Raw genomic sequence first — 27,811 nt, forward strand, 5'->3', positions numbered from 1 at the left:
CCAAGGGAAGGACATAGACCTGTGACAATCTGCGTGTGCGTTGCACGGGTCATAACCGCCACAGGAAGGATTCAGGGGTTGGGCGTATCGGCAGTTACCGGTACACCTACCCAACACCGCTGGCGAAGTGCTGTCTTTGAAGTGGGATCTTGACAGTCGATTCTCTCCCACTTTCTCAGTGAAGATTTCTACAGTCTGGCAGTGCTGACAAACATAACTGAGTCTTGTTTTCTTCAGCAGACTTGGCTGCTTCACTTTCCATACCCATCCGGAAAAAGCTTCGGGTTTGGGTGGGGCGAGGAGACCCACTGGATAAGCACTTCTTCAACTGCATGTAATGAAGAGTTACAACGCTTGCAGTAACGCTGCATCTGGTAACTTTAGGCAGCGTGCCACACACTAAAAAAGCTGCCTGAAGCAACAGGAGGACCCTTTTCCTGTTACAAATACACACGCATTGGTACAACGGCGGCGACACGTCATTCCCTCTGCCTGGTTACCTGCTTCACATGCGCAGAGATCGCAGGAGTCCCGTGCTTGAATCGGAGGCCGCAAACCCTCACGTGAGCGCTCAGAAGTTGACAGAAAAGCATTGTCCTGTATCTCAGCCTCTCCCACAGTAAGCAATAATTATAGTTCTTCTTTAACAACCCAAGGGAGAACCGCTCCCTGGGACAAGTAAACTCATGCTCCCAATTCCTGGTATCCGTAGACCTTCAGCTGCTATCACTTAGCTGGAACATACAGACCCTGGCAAAGTACCAAGCCTGTGACCATGAGAGTCATCTGTCCTTAAAAATACACAACAGACTTACAGCACTGCACTAAGTTCTAGTTCCACTAAATCTTTTTTTTCACTGGTCCTTCTGACAGATTATGAAATTTCTATTAAAAAAAAGCACATCACGTTTTCTCCTCATGGTTAATACTGAGGAATCCTCGAAATGGAAATGTTTTTAAACCACTCCAGCAATTCACACTGCTGTTCAGACTTCTGTGAGGGACAACACAAACTTTTTTTGCTTCTTTAGATGTTTTGTAGGGGCCACGCTCTATTTGTTTCTCTACCTTGTACTACTGTGGAAGATCCAAATGCTGCAAGGCACTAGACAAAGATGAGCACACAGAGAATCTACTACTATGACTTGTAAAGAAAAAGCAGACTTTCTGTACAAGCAGTAACTAGTCAATAATGGAAACATTCAGTTGGAACCACAATATACTGGTTTTCCTCATAGGAGCTACTAATCCTGGATGTCAAAAAGAGGAACTGACTATGGCAACGCTAGTCACATAATTATTGCTCAAGTCTTGGCAAAGAGTCCCATGTAGCACTTCAGAGCAGAAGAGGCAGTCAAGTTGTTTATTAATGACAATGAAAACAAAATAAAAGTGGTAAAGCAAACAGACTTCTTTAAATAAAAAGTTTCTAGTAATCTGGTGTTCTGTCAGGCTCCTTTTTTTTTTTTTTCCTTTTCTTTTTTTATTCAGGCGTAGGTACAAAAATCCATAGAGGATTTAGGGAAACATGATACTTCAACGTAAATTTGTCACCTGTAACAGAGTCTGAACAGCAAACAGCATATAAAGAAAAAACTCAAAACGTATTTACAAATTCATACTTTGTAGTCACTGAGAAGTTTCTTGGTTACCGAGTGGCAGATTATGCACATACACTACATTCCAGAAGGCATTATCCAATCAGAGTCACTTAGCATAAAATTAAGCTGAAAGACAGATTGTCTAAAAATAAGGCCAGTTTCATTCCTAATTTATGCATTTGATGACCAGAATTTTCTAGTACTTCTATGTTAATAAAAAAGAGCATAAGAGCACCTGATCTCACCCAAGTGGGATACGTAGACCAAACTGCAAGTTTCATTCCTAGCAGGAGTTATCAAGAGTAGAAACTCATGAGAAAGGACAATAGTATACACCTTTTTTTTGCCATCTTGTCTATTGCTAATTTTAAATGCTTGTATAAAAACAAATCCCCACACCATATTTGCAATATGACCATAAATAGGCAATAGTTTAAAAATGTCAGATGTGATTACCTCGGACTATCAAGCTGTTTCACACTTCAGAAAAGTGAACAAAGCCCAAACACCTTTCTCTTCTTCTCCCTCCCTCCCCTTTCCTCTCCCAAGCCCCCCAACCCCTTCCAAACCAGGAAAAACAAAAGTTATACTCTGATGAATATTAGAACTGGCACCAACATTCATGCTAGTTGCCCTGATGTGCAACAGGAAGTTCATTTACAATAGTCAGAAATATTCTTATGCACTAGCCCCAAAGAGTTCAGCTTCTGAGAACAGTTTATTTTGTTTTGAAAAAAATCCCATCAGGTATGACGTGGGCAGCGTCCAGAAGGTGCAGGAATGTCCAACACTCTACGTCGATCTTCATATTCATCAGTGTCCGTGGAATCTTCGTCTTCATCCACTGCATATTCATTATGATTTGTTTCCTAATACAAAATACATCCATATTTAAGTAAAAACTTCTATTCCAGCTAGTTATAAGAAAGCACCATCAATTGCCTAGAAAAATCTGGTCTGCATTATGGCATCAACTAGCTGAAGCAGACACTGTGATCTACGTATCTACGTCCTAAAACCAGCTCCTTACAATTACAAAGTTTAATTTGCAGTAGAGATCATTTCGCCAAACCACTTGACCTTTAAGTCAGTAAATATCCACGAGCCATCATTATTTCATATGCAATACTATGTAAAGCCACAATTCAGTATCTTAGCTTGTGGGATGCCATTTTCTGAACGAAGCACGACATCTGCTGGCACTTGCTGTTAGAGCTACTGGTAACGAGTGCCTCAAATCCCTGGAAAAATGTGAAAAAGCATACAAGTGGATGTCTGCCCCTGAGGAAAGACTCAGTGCCTGCACAAAATCATCCAAGTTCTATCTGAATTAGTCACTAAATAAGGGCTATGCTAGTGATAAAATAAATAAAGCATTCTTCTCTAAACATGTGAAAGCAAAGGGAGAAATGATACAGGTAGCCTGCAGTCTCCAAACTAAAACTACATTATAATTAACAGCAAGCTCTCCTGTGAAAGCTAGGGTCGAGGGTCTTGAATTCAACTGGTAGCATTGCATGTCAGAACAATGAGGATACACGGCTTTACCCGGGTACAAACTGCCAACAGAGATTGCTACGGTTGGTAGACTCAGTCGTAATTGGTGCATGTTTTGTATGGAGTTATCAATATGAATACCGTTCAGTACTGTAATTTTTGCACCAGAAGTGTTTTCTTATTGATAAACATTCCAGAAGCTGAAATGAATTCATATAGACTGAGTGATACTTTTAGATTTCTTTTTTTTTTTTTTTTGAGAAACAGTTCTGAAAAAAAAAAAAAAAAGAGGTGATTTTCAAGAAGAGAATCAAAACTGGAAAATGACATGACATGGAAGTTTAAACACAGCTACACTATCCTATTAAAGTTAATCCAAGTGCTCTCAGAAAACAAGGGTCAGGGGAAAAAAAAAGAATAGGCTAAGCACAACTGCATCTCCACTTACCATTCGTGCTGTAGACACCTTGAACGTTGGACACACCATGTGAAATCTGGGAATTGTGACATTGAAGAATTTGTCCTTGTAGTAGAGGCAATGGAAAGTGTAATACCCCTCCATATATCCAGATGTTGTGGAAAACGTCGTGCAGCTGGTGTATTCATAGACTCTCCCTGGACTGATAATTGGAAACTCCCCTGTTGGTAAGATATTAGATCACAATAGTAAGGACTGAAATAGAATTACAATTCTAGCAGTTACTAAATAGTCATTTAGCAGTTTGCTGAAGGACTTGCACTCCACAACATATTCAGGCAGATCATTTTATATTCCAGTGGATGCATAAATAATTCTCAGCAATTACTGATGTTAAAAAACTGGCGGAAGAGCGGTTAACTATCGGGGTGTTCAGACATCCCTTGCAAAACAACTTTAAAGACAAAATAGATGGATACATATCCCTTTCTTTCAAGCAACAAAATGATTTTGATACAAACCACACAACTACTACCCTCCATCACCATGATGAACAGCTAATAATGTAACTTTCATAACGTGTACATTAAATACAAAACCACTCTTTTGGGTTCCTAAAAGCAATCTTTTACTTACCAACTACTCCAGGACCTTGAACTTCTTCTACATCACCTTTGGCATTTGTTATTCTCCAGTATCGACTGTCCAGCTGACAAGCCTTCTCAGGAAGAGCATCTTTGGACATTTCAATTCTAGAAGCCAAATAGTGTGCTTAATGGTTATGTAACTGCTTTCATACATTTTAAGAAATGCTTTAGTATCCTTGGGATCTCTCTCCAAGTAGACTTGGCAAAAAAAATAACTAAGGTAAAACATACTGAACCGGTTGTCAGGATCCACCTCCATGCTTCTGTTTCACTATCTACTGTTATTTCCATAACCCCTTTCTAAATCACAAGAGTTACTCCTAACTTCTTTCCCCCACCCCTAACTGTACTTTACCAATTACCAACTTGACTGGTACTTTGCTTACCTGAGCAGGTAATAATTTAGCATTTTTTAAATTAAAAAGTACAGCATCTTGAGCACATCTTCTTCACATTAGTACATTTATAAATGCTGTGCATAAATTTGCAACAACTGATGCTTTGAACATTACATAGGTCTTTCCTGTGTTATAAGAGTTAATACAGTTGTTCTTTTTACCTGATTCTGTAAGTGAAGAAATAATGCGGTGGATGTACAGAACTGAGTTCAGGTAGAAAAGACGTGGACACAGAAACAGTAATATCTCCTGTGGTAGCAACACATTCTTTATCATGCACGTACCTACAGAAAGGAAAATATTAACTCTGCAAATAGCTCTGTACATTCAATACAGAAAACTGAACATGTAAAGTGATAGTTAATTACTAATAAGGGCACTGTAGTGCTAGGTTGAAAATAATTCTTCACGTGCCATTTGGCGTTTAAATAAAGGACGTATGCAGTGTCTTCATGACACACGCTTCCCCATCACCTAAACTCATACAGCTATGGATCTCTTTGTACCTCCATTAATGGTTGTATTAAACTGGGTGTATAATTTGATCTGAAGTCGATGAAGACACACTTGTTTAATAAGGATGTGTCATTATGCTACTTAAAAAAAAAAAACAAACCTAGAAAGTCCTACAGCAAATTTAGAGATCAGGAACTTAGTTCTATAGCATCTCAGTTTGACAGAATTAAGGTTCTTGCTTATATTTAGAAGAAAAGTGCATAAAGATTCAAACACCAGAAAGGTCCTGTTTATTTCCATATTCAACAGTGTTATTTTAGAGACCACTTCACTGCAACAGTTGCTTTTTTAATAACTCAGGACAGTCCTGCAGCTGCAGCACAACCAGGGTAAGCAGAATAAATATTAGGCTGTTAGCTAAGCTTCAGATCAGTTACAGTGCAAAATTCTGGTCCCGTTAATGCAAAGTTACAAACTCTGAAGTGTCTGGTTAAAAAAAAAAAGTGTCTTTAAGCATTCTGTTTTACAGTTTTATCTGCAGTAAAGTTCCACGTGCTTTCTTCTCTCATCACCATCAGCTTTTGTATCAGATACCCGTAACTACTTGGAAAGAAGCCAGCATTCTAAAAGAAGCATCAAAACCTTGCAGTGAGGTTATAAATCCCAGTCACAATACCTGAAAATCTGGTCTCTGATGATAGGATAACCACCAGTTACAACTTTGTTTACATAGGATGTAAACCATTCCAAGTAAGATGTACCTAGATGCCAAAGAAGAAAAATACTGATAAGGACAGGCAAATTTACCACTGAGCTCATTACAATAAATACTCCAAGGAAACAGTTCAAAGCTTTGAATATTTATATAACAAACTCTCAACTTACTTAGATGAGTAGGTCCATATTCTAATCCAGTCTATCAACAAAGATAATTTGGAGAAACCATCCAAGGACTAAGAGTTAAGGGTACATACTCCAGAAATGACACAGCAAAGAATCTCTTAGCTAAGTATTTCACATTACAATCACGATCTTCAAATGCTGGTGTCTCTCATCATCTGGTTTCCTGCTCATGACTCTTCCGCTACAACTGGGGAAGACAACAAGTATGGTGGCCTATACTACTTGTAGAGGTACTTCCAACTATTCTACCTACAAGAGGCATGCAAGCCTGCTGGTGGATTTATGAACTTAGTTTTGATATGCAGGCTTCTACACGAACAGAGTTTCTAAGAAACATGCTAGCAAGTTGCAGAATTTCCCTCTCCTTAAAACCAAGGATAAGCCATACTCCACACTTCTGCTACAAGCCCAGAAGACTAAGGCTGTTTGTCATTCCAAAGAACCTGGGATTTTCATATACTTACAGCCATTGTCTGAGAACACCTTTTCATACACCTACAACTAGTATTTAGGAACAGCTTGATTTTTAAGTAGACAATCAAGCTGTCACATTTAACTCTCAAAGAAGAGAGTTTCCTACAAGAGATACTGGCTCTCCATAAAAGAATTTCTCAACCATAAATCTTCCAAGCACTGCAAGTCAGTCAGTAGAAAACTACAGAGTTCTTCAATTATTTGTCAATATTACCGATACAAAACTCTATTTAAGCTGAAATACTAAGAAATCATTATCCCAACCTTCACTGACATGTTATCATGTACTACCACTCCTGTTAGATTAAGTGTACTTAACCACTTCTTCCTTTGAGCAAGAGCTATGTGTACTGTCCTGTCCTTTGATCTTTGGGGAGTCTAAGGAACTCCAAGTTTAATTATCCTCTTTTCTACCTCTAATCCACAAAATGCAAGCCTTGTATAAAGTAACGCCGAATGGAGAAAGTGGAGCAATTTACCCTGCCACGTTCAAAATTACAAGATAAATGCTGTATATGAAACTTCCCCTCCACCCTGCGATAAGCCAAGATTAACCCTTTCCAAGGGTTTCCAAGTGGAATACATTGAAGTATGTCAGATCACCTCACCATTGACTCAATTCCATAAAAGCAGCAACCTTGAACAGCAATACCAATTCACCATAGAGTAGCTTTAAAGTATTACATCATCCTCAGGTGGCAAGAAGCAAGTAACCACACTCCTGAGCTTTTGCAATATCTTTCCTATGATGGTTCTAAAGCATGCAATGCATTCTGCAATAAGACTTTTGTAAAACAGATGACAGGTTGACTACTTCACACTGAAATCAGTTCATACAATCAATCAGTACATAGAAAGTTTTCTTAAAATTAGCGTGGCTAGGAGTTTGACTAGCTTCAACCCCAACCAGCAATGGTGTAACATTGCCTGATGGGGTTTCTCACACTAATATTAGCACATGTATCCTAAGAAATGTGCAAGGCTAAATTTTAATATTAATTTTGGTGCCATTTATTACATATCTGGTTTCCCACTGAATGAAAGGAATTAATTTGGACATAGCCACAATTACCAGATTCCAGCAGAGTAACAAAAATAAATAATCAAAACACTCTTCCAGTTGTGATCATCTGTCTGAAATGTACATTGACAGATCACTACATAACCAAACAACAATTATGCAGTTTTCCCCTTCCCTCCTTTATCCTCTGAGCAAAACAACCAGGCAAATAAAAAATTCAGAATGGTTTTCTTCTGCATCGATGTTTATAGTTAATTAGATTTCATTAGGGGACACAAAATATTTTCAACTTCTGACATGGTTGCAATAACTAATGGGGGGGGGAGCGGGATCTTTCTGTCCACTTGGGTGGTGTATTTAATAACTGCTTACATCACCCATGTGATGGCTAACCTAAAGGTTTTGCTCATCTTGTTAGACAGGTTAGTACACTGAATGATTTGTATACAAGACACGCAGAAGGACAAGCTTTAATAGAGAAAAACTGCATCTCATTTTAAGTAACCACTGAGGTTTTAAAGTAGGTTAGAGTCTTACAAATAGCACAGAAAATTTAGAGTGCTTGCTTTGTTCAGGTCATACTGACATGCATTTTCCAAACAGTGCAATTTAAACATTTTGCAGAATATTTTATCTAAACTGTTACCTGTAATGAACATATCAATAGCAGATGGATTACGAGCTATTTGGTCCTAAAAGAGAAAGAAGGTTATGGATGTATTAGAAAGAGAGTTAAAATTCAACACCTGAAATGTAACATTAGGGAACACTTTGCCTATATTCACTAAACCTAAAATCTGGCTGCTTAATACATCCTTATACTCCCAGTTCGATATTCAGACATATAAAACACACATGCCTGTCCCTCTGAGTGCTCACATGATCACTGAATACACAGCTTGGACATTCCACTAAGGCTCATGCATATAAAAATCAGATTTAAGAAAGAAGGGCCCAAAAACATTGCCTTATAACAGAAGCACAGAACAGCTGAAGTTGGTAGAGACCTCTGGAGACAATCAGTCTAATCCCTTTGCTTGAGGCAGGGTTAGGTAAAGCAGGTTGCCCAGGATGACGTCCTGTCCAAGGACAGAGACTACACAACCTCTCTGGGTAACCGGTTCCACTGTTCAGCCACACTCACAGTAAAAACGTTTTTGTGTATGTTCAGATCAGCTTTCTTGTGTTACAACTTGTGCCCACTGCATCTTCTTCTGTCACTGGGCAGGCATCACTGAGAAGGGTCAAGCTCAGACTTCTTTATGCCTTACTATCAGATATTTCTAAACATTGATAAGATCCCTCTGAGCCTTCTCTTCTCCAAGCTAAAGAACCCCAGCTCCTGTACTACCATATTCTCTCCTGAAACAAGCAGGAGATGAACCAAAATAAAAGTGTGTAAGTAACCTTCTAAGTTACCAAGCATTATCCAGAAGGTTTAAATACTCAGCATAATACAAAGGGAGATCTTAACATCCTTCTAGTGATCCATTATCAAGGCATTCCCTAGAAATCTCATTGCTACATGCTTTGAAAACAGCCAGCCAGGAACTCCACAGCAGGATGAAGATCCCCATCTTTTTTTACAAGAAACACCCTTTACTCACCTCACTTTCTTTTTAGGGTGGGGAGGTTGTCAGGACATGGGTAAGGAGAGAGAGAGAGGGCTAAAATCTTGTTAGGTATAATATCCTTAAGCTTCACAATATGCCTATCTTAAAATACAACAGCTATAAGAATTATGAAAAATAATTCCTCAAAAACTTTGTGGAATTATGTTCTTCAAAGGAACTGTTCAAGAGCAATTTGTTCTTTCACTGGAGAGTAAGTTTTGCTTACAATCCAGAGGGTATCATTTATTGTAGTAAGTTTACATTTAGCATATCTGGGGGAGGAGTTCTATACAGATGCTGGTCTTCCATAATGGAGAAGCTTTTCTTCCTTATGGAAACACGGATGAGTATATACCTGCCACAGTTTGAACAAATTAAATTAAAACTTTCCAATAAGGATGAATGCTGTGCACTACCATGAACCTATAGAAATTGCTACAGCCATTAACAACTTCATGTACGTTTCTTTCACCTACCACTCCACTTGTGGACTTTGATGGAAACCAGATGGCAACTCAGGGGCAAGTAACAAACTAATATGATCTCTTAGTATTCACCTTACGCTATATAAAATACTTCAGAGATCTGATAACATGCAAAGGGACACCATCAATCATTAGAAAAGCACAATCACAAGTATAAACATTTCTTATTTCTTACTGGACATTGATAGAAGATCTCGTATTTATTTCGTCCCTCCACACTCTCCAGGGCCATGTATTGACTCAGGCCAGTATGAATGCAAAAAGTAAGAGGAAGGCATTGTTTCAGACCTAGCCTCTGCTGAAAACCTCCAGCTGCTGTGTCGATATCCAACAAGTCTTCAGAGCGGTAGTGGTTTGACAGTGCCATGCTTCCCATCAAACTTAACAGACAACAACAAAAAAAGAAAAGATAAATAGAAGATACCACTCACAATGCAAAGATAGCTTTAAATCTTTTCTAAACATTGATTCTATCAATGCATATTAGATTTAGATGAAGTTCAAGTCTAATATCCAGGTGCTGAACTAGGTTATTAGTTCGCAACATCAACCTTCACAAAGGAAGGCTTGATGGCTCTAAGATAAATGCTTCCTTGTATGTTTTGTACATCCCAAAGCACCGTTTTAAACTGTGTTGGTGATTCCCATCATGTCTGCAACTACTTCAAAGAAGTTGTTCACAGCTGACGCAGCTTCCTATAGTAGCAGAATATAATAATAACCAACGGTCCGTATCTCAAGTTTTGTGCAAGTCCATTTCAATACTATCAAAGCATCCATGATTTTTCAATTAAAATAACGAGCTGCTACAGTAACAGTCATCGATCAAAACTACAGTGAGGAAGGTGCTCAACCTTACTTTGGAGAAAAGGTTGAGAAGTAAACAAGGAAAATAACTACTTGAATCAGAGAGATTATAATCTTAGTATAAAAACTAAGGCAGAGAGGCACAAGCAGACAGACATACACGAAAAGAATGAGACAATATTCATCAACATGACATGGCAAGACCATCAACTGTCTGTCTGTCTTTTTCCTCTAGCTTTTTTTCAGCATCACAGCAAAGGATGGGATTTTTTTATTTGATTTTGACAACAAGGAAGTGACCTTGAAGACAGTGAAAGGAGCCTCTCTATACATAAGAAAAGAATATATACATTAGGAAAAAAGTAGTACTAATCTGAAATATGTAACAGATTAGGAATGGAGGTGACCATCAGAAGCTAAAGTTAACATTGATACGAACGTTGGGCTAGATGACAGCTAGGGTGAAAATAAAAAACCCCAAGCAATCTACACTCAATGTAATAAAGGGGCAGACAATGGAAGAATGATAAAAAGGGGTAACATGAGCAAAGTAATCAACTACAAGGGCACACACTACAGCAGTGCACTTAGCAGTAAGATAATTACACAAACCTGTAATGTGCACCTCTCCGCCCATACGCCCTTCTAATTTGCCTTTCACTGATGTTCTCAGATGTGAACTCTGCCAGACGCTAAGCTTTTACTGGTGTTATGAAAGCAGTGACTCAGGCACAAGCTGCCACATGTCAGCATGATATAAGCTGCTCCCATCTTGGGCAACAGGTTCCATACCTCTTTTTCCTTATGTAGTCTTGCCTGGAATTAGCACGTTCTACAATTCAGAAAGCGATGCTAACATCCAAGCACAGAAACCTGAAGCATCTAACCATGACAACTAGTCCCAAATCTCCTCCACTTCTGACGTAACATGCCAACAACTTGCTGCATAGACTTCTACCACCTACACCTGATTTTTCCAGTATTCATCTCCCACAAGAAAGCAAGCCTGTCCCCAACAGTAAGACCACACCTTCCACTCGCAGAGTGGCAGCGTTTCTTGCTCCAGGATCCCACATGTCAGACCTAACTAGTCCCCCAGTCAGTGCTCCACCACCAAGGTTTGTCAACCTGTGTGTAAGGCTCAGGCCCTCAATTTGAGGGCACAGCAATGAACCACAGCCCACTGGCAGTTGTTCAAGCTGAAAGGCGTGCCCAAAGGCGTACGTCTGCTCCTGCAGCCCTTCCACAGGCACATCATCGCAGTAGAGGCTTCGTGGGAGTGAAAAAGTAGTAGGAAGAGCAGGAAGCATACAAGCTGTAGAGCCCCATCTGAAGTCTACAGAACTAGGGCACCTATCTCATCTCTAAAAAAAGTCTCTCCTGGAAAGGAAACAGAACTAGAAGTCATCCTTATGGTTGCATAAAACTGTTTCCGAAATCCCTTCTGCACATACAACACTAGAACTGGAAGAAACTGCACCTTCTTTACTAGTGAAGGTTTTGGTAGAGCAACACGAATGCATTGCCCCCTACAGAGGCTGCAATAATTTGCCCTAGCTTTCCATCTTTTCCTGATGTTTGCAGTACTTCATCAAGTGCCGACCTGCGAACTACAGAGGCTGCAATAATTTGCCCTAGCTTTCCATCTTTTCCTGATGTTTGCAGTACTTCATCAAGTGCCGACCTGCGAACTTTTTCTACAGCTGGAAGATAAGGAACAATGTTTGGTCATTTGCCTTCTAACCTTGATGTAAAAGGAGTTTTTAATTGCTGAAAACATAAAATTGTAAAATCTTCTACTGAGAAAAATGGCTTTGCAAAACTGACATTTTGATTCTACTTAAAATGACTACCTGGTTTGAAAGTTATTCCCTAACCATTTCAAAGAAAGAGAGTAATGAAACCTGTAGAGTCCAAGAGGCTAATTTACTTATGTAATACAAAGCAAAACTTCAGGGGAGCAACTTGCAGTGGTGTGATTAAAAGTCTAACAGTTGGAAGTTTTAGTTATTACAAAAAGAAAAAAAAACAAAACCAAAACAGGTTCTCACTAGGAAAAAGGAGTGAAGTGTAAGAGTAATTTGAGCAACTAGAAATCTACACTGTGTTTTCAATTACTTCTGAGACTAGAAGATAGCCAGTTCTAGAAGTGTCACTTCAAGCGGTCAGTTGCAATACATTTAAATGCTTCATCCATCCTGTTCAGCAGATACTTTATCTTTTTAATAAACAAACTATCCAAGAAATACAAAAGGAATAACTTAGCATGTAGTTTTCACTCCTTACCCAGGAACAACTAGCTTCTGTCCATTATGAATACGAAATGAACATCGGTAGTCATCAGGGAGTTTGCAACCTATTTGTGCTTCCACAGCATCTAGATCTTCCTCCCGCACACTCTCTGTGTATAAAAAGAAATAGAGTATTAAGTGGCAGTTTTGGAGGGGGAAATCAAGAACCGCTGCTCCTACGAAACTCTCAAATTTAATGCTGCTTCACTACTCTGCACTCAAGTGCCCACTATGCTGTTCCTGACAAAGGTGAATATTAAAATTTGTGTTAAGACCTTCCTTTAAAATTTTATTTCACATCATTTCATCAGGGCTGCATGGCTAGAAATAAGGCAAACCCTAGCTACAATCTAGACATAACAACATGCTTTCAACTGCCAAAGAGAATTTTAAGCAGCCCCAGCAACCTTAGCATTATGGATTTATTTTTTTTTAATGTTATCACAAAAGGAATATGTATTTCAAAGTATTTTGCTAATTATAATTCAGAGAAAGTGAACCAACAGACATAAAAAAAGCAAGATAAATTCAGTCCAACTTTGGGACTACTAGCACGGTCTCAAGAATCTTCCACTGATTAAATTTACACTAGTGGCCAGAATCACTAAAAATCAAGTATTTCAAATACAAAGCAGGGAATTTGTAAGTGCCTTGATCAAACGAACACAGACTCAGGTCAGTATTTGGTGACTTTATTGTATGCTAGGTGGCACAGAGTGAACACTACATAAATTTGAAAGGAAGCTGATTATATTAACTCCATCCAGTGAAATCTCAACATGTCTGAATAAGCAGAAAGTATTCATGAAGTGAAATGAACCTTTCACTCACAATACTGTCACTAGCTGACTAAGTCCCAGTTAAAACTTTTAGGCAATATTGATTTTACTCTTTCATCATTCTAAGGATTGCTTCTTTAAGTTTCCAGTCCAATCAGTACCAAAGAAATGTTGGCTGGAATTTGAAATGATAAATGGGTTGTAACAAGGTGATTTTCATATCATCATCAACAGAAGGAGGTGGAGAGTAACTGCTCTTACGCCTCCACACAGACTCCAGGGGGTTTCTGCACCCTCACTTCTAGCAACGATCAACTGTGTGGATCAGGATTTTTGGGTGTGTTTTTTTTTTAAACCCTTTTTGTATTCATTATCAGTTTCATTTGTATGGCATAATTTAACAATTCATTGAAACAAGATCCTGTACAAACAGTATTAAAAAGGTATAAGTTATGGAAGAGCTCCTGCTAAAACCTGCCATCACTATACAAGTGTAAGTAAAACTATGGCAAAATATTTGCATTTCAACACCTCCACCACAGATACTTTCCATTTTATTAACAAAATATTTGGCTGACAATTCAGTGGTTCTGTATACCTGAGTGAAGTCTGTGTTTTTGATAGGGCAGCAAGAAAGTTACAGAAATCAAGGCATGGATATCTCCATCAAGTACTATGGCTGTGTTACACAAGAGTTCAGGCTACCTATAACCCTTTCGGCCTTTTCCTATAAAGGCATTCCTTCAGGAACACTCAGAAGTAACAAAACAAAATTTTTTTAAAAGACAATAGTAAGTATTAAGTTTTGTTAAGTGTTTGTAAATAACAGAACACTGTTAGAAGTTAAGAATCTGGCACTATCCAGCAAGTCAAGGAACATGCAAGATTTACATAGGAAAGGGATCATTGTCCATAGATTCCTCTTAATTTCAGACCATGTTAAGTCAAACACCTTGGTCTAACAAATCAATTTCATACAGAAGACTGAAGTACAGTTGAAAATATAAAAACTATTTTGTCCCTATACCAAAAAAGTCCAAACTTGCTGTATGTCTTGCTGTGTAAGATTTGTGAACCAGAACATGGGAACTATTTCAAGTATTAAAACACAAACTTAAGTTGAAAACAGAATATTGGGGGGGAATTCTTGTTCATCCACTAATTTACCTTCATTAGAGGAACTCTGTAAAACCTACAGAAGAGAAAAAAATACTTCCTTCTTGTTTAGCTTTACTTTAAAAATGCCTGTTTTCATGTGAAAGTGTTTTAATTAGGTCTTAAGAAAATCTCACAAATAAAATCACACCAACAGGGCCTAGGTCCTTGAAGTAATGGGATTATTAAATGAAAAAATAATAATAAACAGAAAAAAAATCAGTCATAGAAACCAAAGAGAAAAGCAGTAAAAGTGTATTCATTTCATGATCATCCAGAGGTAAATAAGATAGACTGGTCACTAGAAAAAATAATCTTGATTCCTTTCTGAAAGGAAATCTTCAGAGAACCTATGGATCACTAGTAACTGGGCAAGGACTACGCGTGTGGTCTGATTTAGTTATTTACTGGAGGAGAAGGAAAAGCACATCCACTTGATTTTCAGGGCTCCAGTAACTGAGGCACACACCTAGGATGAAAGCAGTAGGAAACTTTCTAACAGACAATGTCGCGTCAGCCAGCCTATCAGAGAAAGCAGGTATTACACCGTACCTTTCAAAGAACCGATCATCCGAGGACACCGCTGTCCTAAGTATTTCTCTAGGTCATCCCAGGCTTTTTTCAATGTAGCATAGTATCGGATGTATCTTCCTAGATCAGAGTAGGTACTGATGAAGATGGCTTTCCAGCTCTGATTTCGTTGACTTTTTTCCTCTCTAAGTGGACATAAAAAAAAAAAAAAGCTTAAATTCTAAAACCAAGTTGTTAATATTTGTTATGTTGCAAAAACAGCATGCATAATATTAAGTCAGAAACATTTTGAGCCACGTGAAGTTACACAAACTCAATTCCAGCATCTAATCAACAGCAACTTGGAACAGAATTAGGAAACATTTGGGGTACTTAGTATCAGGGGAAAATTTAGAAAGACTATTCCATTAAATGCAATGCTGTCTATTATTAAATTTTAGAACTGGCGAATAGCTAATTCAGATCATATTTCGCACACATACAGAGAAGGCCTTAAAAAAAAAAATCTAATTTTTTGATCTACTGCATTAGTCACAAACTCCTTTATTTACCCAATAAGAAGGATTAATGAACAAACCAAAGAGTTAAATGAGAACTTGTGCACTGATCTGGAAAGTCAGTTTCTTAAGGAATTACTGCATATTCAGTTCTCCTCAAAGGCACAACAGCAGGCTATGGGAAGACAGGCTGCCAAAAAAGTGCTGACGAACATCTGACAAAGGATGCTTGCCTCCAAATTGTAGCAGCCCTCGCATCTTTGTGTTAGGATTTATTCCAACTCCTCAAACTCCAATCAGCATCCTGAATCTAAAAGATTTACTACAGCTTCATACACCTAAATAAAAACGTAACAATTGAGAAGTCTTCACGGCACCTTTATGATCTCTCCAGCTCTAAAAAGGAGAATATAACCTTTCGTCTTGAAGAGTTGAGGGGGAAAAAAGTAGATTAAGTGTCATCTGGGAAGTTAAACTAATGTCAAACCTAAGAGGTAAAAGAAAAAAACCCCAAAGTGAATTACCTCTCAGCAGGTGACATATTTTAACCGTCCAAATGTTAGTTGCAGAAATTATCTACAGCCTTCATTACTCAGTTTTTCTTGGCTATGGAGAAGCCAGCATCTCAGAGACCAACGTCAGAGCCAGTTCTCCTTAGCAAAGCCCTATAACGCCCTCATCTGCCCCCATACACACACCAAGTTCCTCTTCTAAACCATCAGGTACTCAGTTTGAACTTCCCATTTTCTCACCTTCTTTCTCTGCCCCCCACCAGATTTTCCTTTTTAGTTTGGATTCTAGTAAGAATATCACTTAGGATTTTTATGCGGAGAATCTCAAGGTAGAATTTTGCAATTTGTGTTATATCTTCATAAACTACATATAATTAGAATATGCACAGTATGTTTATCTTTGTGGATTCAACTTTGCTTGCTGTTCATTTTTAATACAGTCCGTATGATATAATATGGATTACAGACTACAACTTCGGAAATGTTTTCCTAAATTACCTCCTCCGCCTACTTATGCATATATATTAGCTCCTTATCCCTAGCTGTTTTGCCATCACGAGGCTACTTGTGTAATACAAGGTGCCCCTGCATAACCTGAATAATGGAAAAATACATGGAATTGATCACTGAAGTCGTAAGTAGTTAATATTCCTCACAATTTACATTCTAAAAAAGAAAGATATTGTCTAGAAAACAGGATACAAAGAAGGGATAAACAGCAACAAAACTGGCTGCTAATTCACTTCAGTCAATTCCACAAGCTTTCTCAGTTCTTGAGAAAAACATGCTTTTTTAGCAAAGAGGTGGATTGATACCTTTACAGTCAGCTTCCACTTAACAGACATTCTGAGTTCAATGCAAGTCAGCAGTACAGAAAATGAGCTTTTTAAAAAGACACAACACCTTGAAAACCACATACGTAAAACTTTTTACATAGCCCAATGTGACTTCCCTGGGAAAACAATGGTGGAAATCCTCCTGAAAGCATTTCCAAACACATGGAAGACAAGAAGGTGATCAGGAGCAGTCAGCATAGATTTACGATGAGGAAATAATGCTTGACCAACCTGAGAGCCTTCTACAATGAGGTGACTGGCTTGATGGACAATGAGAGAGCAGTGGATGTTGTTTACCTTCAATTTAGTGAGGCCTTCAACATTGTCTCTCTGTTAGTATCATCATAGCAAAGCTGACAAAGTTTGGGTTTGATAAGTAGATGGTGAGGTGTACCAAAAATTAGCTGAACAACCAGTGCAAAGGGTGATCAGTTGGAGGCAAGTCACATGTGGTGTACCCCTGGGGCCATACTGGGGCCCATACTATTTAATATCTTCATTAATGACCTGGATGATGGGACAGTACACGCTCAGCAAGTTTGCAGATGCTACAAAACTGTGAGGAGCGGTTGATACCGCAGATGTTTGTGCAGCCTTTCAGAGACACCTCAACAGAGAAGAATCTTTTGTTCAACAAGGGAAAAGGCAAAGTTCTGCATCTGGAGAGGAATAACCCCAGACACCAGTACACGCTGGGGGCTGACCAGCTGAGAAGAACCAGGTGGTCTTGGTAGACAACCAACCTGACCACGAGCCAGCAATGCACCCTTGTTGCAAAAATGGCCAATGGTGTCCTAGGCTGCAACAGGAAGAGCGTTGCCAGCAGGTGATCCTTCCTCTCTAGTTAGCGCTGGTGAAGCCACATCTGGAGTACTGTGTCCAGTTCTGAGCTCCCCATTACAAGAAAGATATGGGCGTACTGGAACAAGTCCAGGGCAGGGCCTCAAAGATCATTATGGGACTGGAGCATCTTTTGCATGAGGAGAGGCTGAGAGAGCTGGAACTATTCTGCCTGGAGAGGGCTCAGAGGGATCTTATCAATGCGTACAATTACCTGATGGGAAGGAGTAAAGATGGAACCAGACTCTGCTCAGCAGTGCCCACTAACAGGATACTGGACACAGTCCTGGACAACCTGCTCTAGGTGACTCTGCGTGAGCAGGGGAGTTGGACTAGAGGATCTCAAAAGGTCCCTTCCAACTTCAACTATTCTGTGATTCCAGTCATGGCTACCCTTGACACAACCATCCAGTTGTACCCCTCATAATTACAGCACTCAGAATATTACTTTCCTCCACAGAATATCTGGTGTCTGATAAGGTCAAGCTGCAGCTTCTCCTTCAGTGTAGGCTTTAACAGGGCACCTCTTTTCCACACATCTGTAAAACGTTTCAGTGCTTGGACGTTCATGAAGCTTTTTTAGGAAATTAACTTTTTGATACCTCTAACCTTTCATCGGTTCGAAGCTGGTGAATACCAATTCAATCTTAGAGTTACTAGAAGTAACATGGACATAAACAGCACAATAACATAAAGCTTATTTTCATAGAAAAAAGGCTTATAACAACCGCACTTACTCTGAAATAAGCCAGTATTTCTTGCAGTGTCTTTTCCACAAGGGATCGTGGCTTGATAGCTGATTTAATCTTCGACTTAAATAGCAGCAACTATGAATATAAAATCATTACATTTAATTGCAGAAGAATGGCAAAATAAACAGGGATAAATACTGACCAATATATTACACCTTGCATTCTCATGACATAAAGGCAGAGTTTGAAAGCTAGTTACCTGTCCTTTTTAGAGTTATGCTTACAATGGTTAAAAGTCTTCATTACAGCTGTATAAGTCATAAACTACTTTTCTACACACTTCAAGAACTGTCAGCAATTAAGTAATTTTGTAAAGCAGGTCATCCTGTAGACCTACGCCACCGTAAACACTGTCTGAAAGATTCCGGCATGACTCCACGCCACCAGCAGTAAGCGTTCCAATAGCACAGGCTAGCTGTTACGATTTAAATCACTTTCTTATCTGGACTGTCAGTCTCTACCTTATCTTTTCCACTGTTTCCATACTACTGAAAGCTCAAACAGAAACTATATTGTTTGAGTATTACAAAGTTACTTTCCACTTTAAATTGTTTAAATAACAAACTGCATGACCAGAAACAGACACAGGAAAAACACAAGGGATGACTGCAAACTCACTCTAATGAAAACCATATATAAGTTATTGCCATTGCATTACAGGTAACATTGCTACTTCAGGAAGTTAAAAGAATCATATCCTGAACTATGCAGCATGATTGCAAATGCAGTATTAAAAAAACCCTGCAGGATATAGGTCTAAAACTGTCCTCAGAAATCATTGAAGTAGATTCTTCCTTGATGCAATGAGATAGCAAAAGCTAACCTATATTCCCCATACCTGCTAACTTGTTCTTTAATAGCACCGATGGAGGTGCCATTAAATACAGTCTGTTCCCGTACTTACTTTTGCAGCTATAAAGCCCTTCTGGAATGTACAACTAATATTGACAGCAAGACATTTCAGGGTATTTATATGAATAAGAATGTGCAGCAAAGCATCAGCAACGTGCAGAGCAGTAATACAGGGAATGATTGTGTAAAGATTCATAGAATTTAAAAGACATTATTGCCTCATTCAATCTAACCCGAACACCAGACAATAAGCCTTTATTCTTCTGTGTTTGAGCTGAATTATCAGTTATGTTTTAAAGAAGCTTCCCAAAAGATACCACCAATTTAAATGTGGTAACATCACTTCCTCTGGTAGCTTGTTCTAACAGTTAATGTGTGTGTTTTAATGGCTGTGATTAACATCTAAATACCCCAACTGAGGTTACCAAAGTTAAGCTTCCAGTTACTGCTTTTTGGGGTTTTTTCCCCATGTAGTTCAGAAATTGCTAAGTCAGAAAGACCAACAGTGTAAATGGACAGAGTTACATACTGAAATAAAAATGCCTCTCAATCTCGTCTTTGATAAGTAAAATCACCCAAAGTCCAGAGCTGGTGAAAATATCTTGCACTGAGACTACAGAATTAGTCATATTTACCTGTTCAATCCAAATTTGTTTTTCTCCGCAATGACTCAAAGACATAAACGCATTCACTTCAAACCCTGACATTCAGTCATGTAAGAACTTCATTCATGACACAGGGATCTTTTTTGGGGGGGAGGGGGTGGCGGTGTGTGTGAACAGAAATATCCCAGAGTCAAAGTCCCTGCAGAAGTCTATTATATTGGTGTTTATCAATCAAGCCTGTAATTTCTGGTAGGAATCACAGGAACATGTGGCTTCAAACATGATAAAGATGCAATTAAAGCCATTCTCACTAATTACATAAATATTTGGTCACCTGTCAGCTTTTCCATTATTTAAGGGCCACCCCCAGGCTAACCGACCTGTGGAATACTAGGGAAACTGTAATGTTTGTGATGGTTAGAGTAATATATATATGTCACTAAAGCAAATGTAAACAGCCTAGAGACTTCCTCAATTAATGCTTTCAGTACTACAAACAGCAGTTACGCAAAATTACCATTACTGACCCCATACACAAGAAACCTACACAGCATCTAATTGCCCTTGCACAGCAAAATCCATCTCATTTTGTTAAACACATAACAAAAATAGGCAGTGCCTTTACTACACCACTAACAACTACTACTGAATCATCCATACAGGACTTGTAACAATTGTTACAATTTTTGCTTGCACTTAATCTCTTTTTTGCTATTATGGTAACAGAATTCTCCCTGATGCCTTTAGCTTTCTTGACTAATATTTATAGGGGGAAAAAAAAACCCCAAACAAACCCCATTTGGATAATATTCTATTTTATTCATACATATTCCTCCGTCTTCAATTAAATACTGTGATTTAAATCACTGCCAGTGCTTTTACTTCATTGGTAAGGTTTTAGCTAAAAACATACTCATCTTCACTGATGACTCGCAACTCTTCAGCCATGTAGTAAAGCGTCCAGGAGGAGCTCACAACTTTCATTCATGTTTTTCTCCCCGAAAAGCCATCCTATTTAATTTTGTTTGGTTTTCCTCAAACAGCTCATTCAAATAATCGAATATATTCACTGGCAACAAGACCGCCCTTTGTTTGGCCATAGATACACACCAGTTTCAGGGAATTATTGACTTGACAAATTCAATTATCGGTTCACCTCTAAACTGTAATTTAACTACAAACAAAAACAATGTATAATGGGGGAGAGAAAAAAGAGAATAATTCCTTTTGCTTTAAAAAAAAAAGAAAAAGGCAAAAAGGCAAAACCCACCACTGTTTCAGGAAGGGAACAGTGCTTTAGGATATGTCCTCCGCACCAGCAGGTCCTGCAGAACAAGCCAAATCCTTTTCCTACAGAGGCGAGAGCTTTGGGAAGTGCTCTGGGAAGTGCTGTGCTTTGGGAAGTGCTCTGGGAAGCGCTTTGCCGACTGTGGCTCCACCAGCCCTCCCCAGCTCGCTTCCCTGACCCCGCTTGCTGGCCCAGCGATCCACGCACCGAAAAGTTGTGCAACCCCGAGCCGCCGGCAGCTCCCGGCGCGGCAGGCTGCCTCCCCCACAGCGCTTCACCCCACCTCACACCGGCTTAACCGGCCAGCTCCGACCGCTCCCCCCCGCTGCTGACCGCCGGAGCTGGCCCCGGCTCACCCAGCAAGCGCAGGCCGGGCCCTCCCGCCTGCCCCCTCAGCCTCGCCGCGGGGAGGGGGGGCCGCTCCCCGGCCCCGCCCCTCTGCCCGCGGCCCGGTGCTGCCTCCCCACCGCCCGCCGAGGCCGGGCTCGGCCCTTCCCCCCGGTAGCGCGGCTCAGGCAGATCCGGCGGAGCCCCGGGCCCGGTCCGTACCTCATCAGATCCCGGTAGTCGAGAAAGCTGAGGATGAGCAGCAGCGGGTCGGTCGGCAGCAGCTCCAGGCTGAGGGCTGACGGCTCCATGTCCAGGGGCGCCGCCATCTTGCGAGACGTCCCGCGGCTCCGCCACCCGCTGCCGGGGACGCGCCCGCCCCTCGCGCCGGTCTGTTGTCAGCCGCCGGGGCGGGAGAGGGGCGGGGGGAGGCCGCCCGCAGCGCCCCCTGCCGGCCGCGGCCCGCCCGCCTCCTCCCGAGGGCGGTGGTCCCTCAACCCGCCGCCCGCCGCCGTTCCCCACCTCAGCGCGCAGCCCCGAGACCGGGCCGGGGCTTGGGAGCAGGCCGTGTCCCGCACGCTGGCCCCCGCGGAAGCGCCCCGAGCGGCGGCCGGGCCGGGGCAGACGGCCATCTCGGCGGTTAAAGGTGTCCCATAGAGACGCTTGTCTCAGACGGAGGCCGTGAGGTGGAGGCCCCGCACCAGGAGAGGTGCCTCAAGCCTCCGGGAGCTGAGACCACCGGGCCTTCGGCCTCTGCTCCAGTACTGCACAGGCCTCCCCAGTGCGTGGGCATCTGCGAGCCCTGGGCAGGTGGCCCCGTTACCCTACGGCATCCCGGATGGCGTCTTCCTCCTGCGGTTGGGCAACTGGCCACAACCCATCTTGTCAACATTTCAGGCAGTCTGGGATTACACGTGCCCACAAAACTACACTTCGCTTGCAAAGAATATTAAGAGATCAAGCTTATTAATTTGCTTTCCTGAAACAGAAAAATAATTTGTGTTCAGCAGGAGTACTTGGACCAGCAAATCTTTGTGTGGGTGTATCCTGGTAGGATCAGCCCGTGGACAGCCCTGGAAGATGGGAGCACTGGCTGCTTCCAACGTCAGATTGCATGCAATAGCTTTGTAGTTTTCTGTTTACCAAAGGAACAAGAATTAATGTTAGAATAGCACTGACAAGACATATACAAACCTGCTTATATAATCAGCTTCCATAGGCTGATTCTGACGGATGATTAGAATCCGCTAGGACTGAAATTAAAAAGGCAATGGTACATACAGATGGGAAAATAAACTTACTGAGATGAATATCATTAAAACAAAAATTTGTGTTGCATCTTAAGGGTGTATGCAAATACCAGATTTTTTTAAAAGTTTCTTCCACATTTTACTGGAAAGAAATACATTTTCAGTGAAAGCGTATTTTCATATCATTTTAATTCATTTCAGAAAAACATATTTTCCAGAACACTGTCCCTAGAACTGATTTCCTGTAAGACTTCCAAGGAGCATTCTGAGTCCTGTGGCTTTGCAATAGGAATCCAGAAATTTTTGCAGGTCTTGTGCTACCAAGCTCCCAGGTCTGTGTGAAGAAGCCCAGTGTCTTGGACACAGCTGCGTCGCCAAGCATCGTTGCTGCTGGAACCTCTGGAACCCAAACCCACGGCCACGTCCTCTCCTGAACCACTGACCACAGACCCACCAGTTTCCTTCCAGCCATCAGCTAGCCTGCAGAAATCCTGAGCTGAGTGAAAGTGTGTCAAACCCGAGATGTTGCAGGTGAAATGCTTCCAGCTCGACAAGCAAAACCTGTTTGCTCATCAAAAGTAACTATTAGTATAGTCACAAAAGTAAGTAATTTATAATGCGACAGGCCTGTAAAACTAAGAATCCCAAAGCATTTCACAAACGGTGAATTAAGCTTCACAAGCATCCTCTGAGGCAGATAAATATTAAATAGATCACATTTGATACGGAAAAAAAATCAGACGATATGTGACAGCTGCAGAAAAAAATAGAAACTAGTCTTTTTATGTCTCTCATCTTTAGTGAGTTAAATACACTTATGTGAAAGAAGGAATTGTTTCTACTGAGTGATTTCACAGTAGTAATCCTTTTTTCTCTCTTCTTTTGCAGATACCAGTAGTATGTTATTGGAACAGTTGTTGTAGCAACATCACTCAAGTAAGAACTGAAAAGCAACAAGCTGGTGGTTATATGACTGCGGTTTTGCTAGCTGTTGGGGAGATCTTTGTCCTTAATGGTTTGTATAATTGTACAGTTCCCTGTAGAGAAGAAAATAAAATAGTTAAAGTATATTTAAAATGTTACTAAAATGCTATTCCTTGTATTTATGTTCTTGGTTTTGTGGTTATGAAAATCTAACAGTGCCGAGCTAAGGGAAGCTACATAATTCTTGATTTCTGTCAGGTTTTGCCAAAAGATCAATCCAAAGCCTGGGTAGAATTGCTTCCAGTGCTTGCGTAGTTCTGAGGCTTGCATTGATTGTCAATTGTTACCTTTTTTTTTTTGCAAATAATGAAAATCTACTGTTTAATTTTCTAATATTGTCTTGAGAGGACTTCTTTTCCTTTGTGGCACTTCCAACTTTCATTCTGAAAACCTGCTTGAACTCTTTTGTGTTGTTTCAATGGCTGAATCCATCTTCCTCTGCTCCGATTGTGCTCCATTTGGTGTAATTCCATGTAAATTGACATGAGATGACTTCCACGTGATGCATGTGTATTTTGGGGAGGATTTTGTCCCTCAAAGAGTCAAGTTAGATATTTCATTAAACTGTACAACCTACACTCTCTATTTCTTTCTTTCTCAAATTCCTTCTTTACCTTTCTTTCCCATTTGTTGTTTGCTCCTATTTTAGTCTTTAAATCCCTCCTATTTTAGTGTTTAAATCCCTCTATTATCGCTATAATGCCATGTCATGGTCTGAATTTTCCTTTGCATTCTGAATGACGGCCCATTAAATAACATTTGCCTGTCAGAGCGGTATGGAACATCATAGAGACTGAAAAAAAATAAAATTAGATAACCAAGAGGAGACAGACTAAAAACTCTTCCTATGCCATATGCGTCCTGTATATGTTACGCTTTATGCATAAGATAAAGCATGTATTACTCTGAACAATTAAAACACTTCTGGATTTTTTGGAAATAAAAATTGAAGTTATTCAGTGGGTGAAAAGGAAGCCAAATAATCAAGATTTGAGAACAAAGTAGAAACTGGAACAGAAGGAAATACAAAAAGAATTAGAAAGGTGTCATCATGATTTTGCTAAGGAAGCAGAAAACGCGTAATAATTTACAAAGTTGTCAGATTTGATAAACACGTATCGCAATGATCCTTTGCCATTCAAAAAAGGGGCAATTTGTAACATCACCTTTCAGAAGTTCACAATTGCTCTTAAATTTTTAACTGTACCTGCACAAAATGGCCAATGAGCATAAATGCCTTCAGATCTTCACGCCACCATACTTGTTCTTCCCTACTGCCCTTCCAAAACAAGTGCGTCAGCTTAAACTGTCTGGAAAGTGGGTTTGCGTTTAAATCTCCAACATTGCTGATGCCACAGTAGCTCTACATCCACAACTCTCAAGGTTTCTAAATCTTTGTTTCTTTTCTGAGTGTTACCAGGCAGTTTTTCCAGCAGTCAGAGATGGGATTGCAGCATGGGTTCATATATCCAGAGCCCAAATGACTAAATATATCAGAGGTATTCCTCAGGCTGAAAATTTCTGAGATTGGATAATAATAAATGGGCAAAAATGAGACTTTGAGGGGAGTAGACAGCTTGGGGAATTGGTAGTAAGAAAAAAGCTGAGGTCTGGAAAATGTATATTGTTATTATATGATTATTATTGGGTTTGTTCTTCACTGTAGCAAAGATGTGATAAGGTCAGGGCTTCATAGGAACAACTAGGCAATGACCTTTCCTTGGAAATCTGATCATCTAAAATTAAGCAGAACAGGATGAGTGGCTGTAATAAAGAGCACGGAAGAAGTAAAGTAAAAAAATTAAAACTGGGAGCTGTATGATCACGCAGCGGCCCCAGTGAATCACACAAATGTAAAGATAGCTCAGTGGTCCTTTGAACGGCGGGGCATTTACATATGAACTAATAACCAAATCAGTTTTTTTCAGGCTTCACAGGAGCAAATCTCAGATGAGATGTGAAAGATGACAGGGAGGTAGCAAAAGGAATCAGAGCCAGGACTTCAGTGAAATGTGTACGTGAATAAACTAAAAATTACATAGGAGCTTGTCGGACATTTGAGTAACAAATGGGATATCTGTCAGAATACAGCTTCAGGCTTCCTTCTGACAGAATGAAAGAACAGGTTAAAAAAAAATAAAAAAATCCCTTCCTCCTTAGTGCCACGTAGACCCAGCCAACAACAACGCCCCTCCTGAATCTCTCTCCCATGATGGTAAATTAGCCTTGACAGCTCCAAGGTCAAAAGAAGTCAAAAAAATCACCAAATATTCAACCCCTGGACTTTTACCTAGTGGTTATAGTAAAAGACTCAAAGCAACCATAGCTGGAGTCTCCTCCCAGCTTTTGTGTCCTCGTGCTTCTGACCCCTGCTGGGTCCCCATGGGGAGAGGAGCTGGGGAAGGAGCGCGGTGGCAATACAACTGTGGCTGGTCTATCTGGAGCTGTCAGGCGGCCCTACCTGGATGCTCTTGCCTGCATCAGCTGCCTAAGGTTGTCAAAAAGCCACCTCTGGTCTCTCCCTATCTTGCGCGGCACAGCTCTGAGTCAAGGTGCTCTCAGGCTTCAGGCCTGGCTTTTCTTATTGGCAAATGTTTTTGTCTCAGCTTCTTAACTCTGAAATGGCTCTGAAATATTTATGTGTGTTTGCAGAGTTTGGAATGCCACTTAGAGAGTAATTTTAACAGACTGGGGTTTTTTCTTCAGATGAAAGATTCCCTGTTTACACAAACTAGCATATCCAAGTTTTATTCTGTCCCAGGGCTGCTTAGCTCAGAGTTGGTTTTCCTTTTGTATCATCCTCTTTCACATAAATCAAATATAAGATACTGCTACAAATGTAAACATTAACCTGTGAAAGTATCAAAAATAAAGTTTACTGACTTTGCAGAGCATGAATAGCATAGAAAGGCATGACGCTTGCCTCTGAGAGCTAACACATTCAATTAAGCAGATAGTGTAGAAGAGAAACTCAGTGCAGTGGATAATCCATGGGTGCCTTCATCGCAGTGCTAATACCGGCTTTCAGGTTTTGTATGTACACAGTTGTGCATGCTGGACTAATACTGACAGAGACTAGCACCAACAAAGTTTGCAGGAGACCAAGATTGCTAATTTCAAATTTAATTTGGTCAAAAAAGGCAGTAATAAAGCCTCAGGAATATTTATAATTTCCTGTGCTTACAGCATTTTCACTGTGTGTGGTCCATGATGTGGTGGCGTGATTCACGGTCTAAAGGATGTGTGAAAGACCCTGCTGAAAGCAAAGGTTGGAGGAATATTTCATGATCTTGTGGAAAAGCGCTGGGACCCTGGTTGTTTTGTGGGGGAGCTCAGGTCTTTCTTTACCCGAGGAACATGGAGAATATTAAGGCACCTCTAGAGAAAATTCTGCTGCTATCGAGTCTTTCCTGACCTAAAAACCCCCAACTGTACGAACCAGATAGCAGCTCACTTTTGAGCTCCACACACTTTCTTTAGGTTATTAGCTGAGATTGTTAACGAGGCGGCCAGTTAGCCGCGGCTGCCGCAGTGGGGTTTTTTGGCTACAAACACCTGTGCGGTAGGAACAAGGCTGAGCCCAGCGCACATTCGTCGGACGATGGCAACAATAAATGACTGAAGTGTTGAGCTGGATTTGAAGAGGTAGCACAAAGATAAAAGACTCCGGAGGCCCTTTGCAATTCCCTTAGTCATCCATTCCCACTGAAGGCTTCTGTTTTGAAGTTTCCAGGAGGCCTGGTGCGACCTTTGATCGTCCTTTTGGTCAGAGCTCTTATCTGTCTAGTGCAGACCCGGTTTCTTTTTGCTTGTACTACTCAAAAACAGTTACTACGGGATAAACAAACTGTATTTGCTGATGCACGTTCTCAGTTTCCTTATCAGCTGAACAACACGCTTCTCATGTACGTTGGGTCAAACTCGCTGCTGGTCGAGCTCCAAGAATTCCAGGGCGACTGCACCACAGCTCGTTCCGCACTCGCTCGCACCTA

The 27,811-nt window shown here is 40.5% G+C and overlaps 1 protein-coding gene and 2 long non-coding RNA genes across 4 annotated transcripts; 1 reads left to right on the plus strand and 2 right to left on the minus strand.

Annotated features, from left to right (window-relative positions):
• Positions 1-1,349: 1,349 nt before the first annotated feature.
• On the minus strand, positions 1,350-21,998 carry FBXO3 (F-box protein 3). The gene is made up of 11 exons (XM_075755423.1): positions 21,808-21,998; positions 18,499-18,588; positions 15,098-15,261; positions 12,607-12,721; positions 9,689-9,893; positions 8,062-8,107; positions 5,694-5,778; positions 4,723-4,845; positions 4,153-4,268; positions 3,547-3,737; positions 1,350-2,470 (listed from the first exon to the last, which is right to left on the minus strand). Exons 1-11 carry the CDS (start codon positions 21,912-21,914, stop codon positions 2,345-2,347), a joined length of 1,368 nt encoding a protein of 455 aa, XP_075611538.1. The 5' UTR covers positions 21,915-21,998; the 3' UTR covers positions 1,350-2,344.
• LOC142602137 (uncharacterized) lies at positions 21,390-24,312 on the plus strand. 2 transcript variants are annotated; one of them, XR_012835861.1, is made up of 2 exons: positions 21,390-21,799; positions 23,037-24,312. It is a non-coding gene; the product is annotated as an uncharacterized LOC142602137 (long non-coding RNA). The 2 variants fall into 2 exon arrangements; XR_012835862.1 differs by having other exon boundaries at positions 23,054-24,312.
• LOC142602138 (uncharacterized) lies at positions 22,950-27,761 on the minus strand. The gene is made up of 2 exons (XR_012835863.1): positions 26,703-27,761; positions 22,950-25,555 (listed from the first exon to the last, which is right to left on the minus strand). It is a non-coding gene; the product is annotated as an uncharacterized LOC142602138 (long non-coding RNA).
• Between the last annotated feature and the right edge of the window lie 50 nt (positions 27,762-27,811).

The sequence above is a fragment of the Balearica regulorum genome, chromosome 5 (assembly GCF_011004875.1).
Source record: "Balearica regulorum gibbericeps isolate bBalReg1 chromosome 5, bBalReg1.pri, whole genome shotgun sequence".
NCBI lineage: Eukaryota > Metazoa > Chordata > Aves > Gruiformes > Gruidae > Balearica > Balearica regulorum.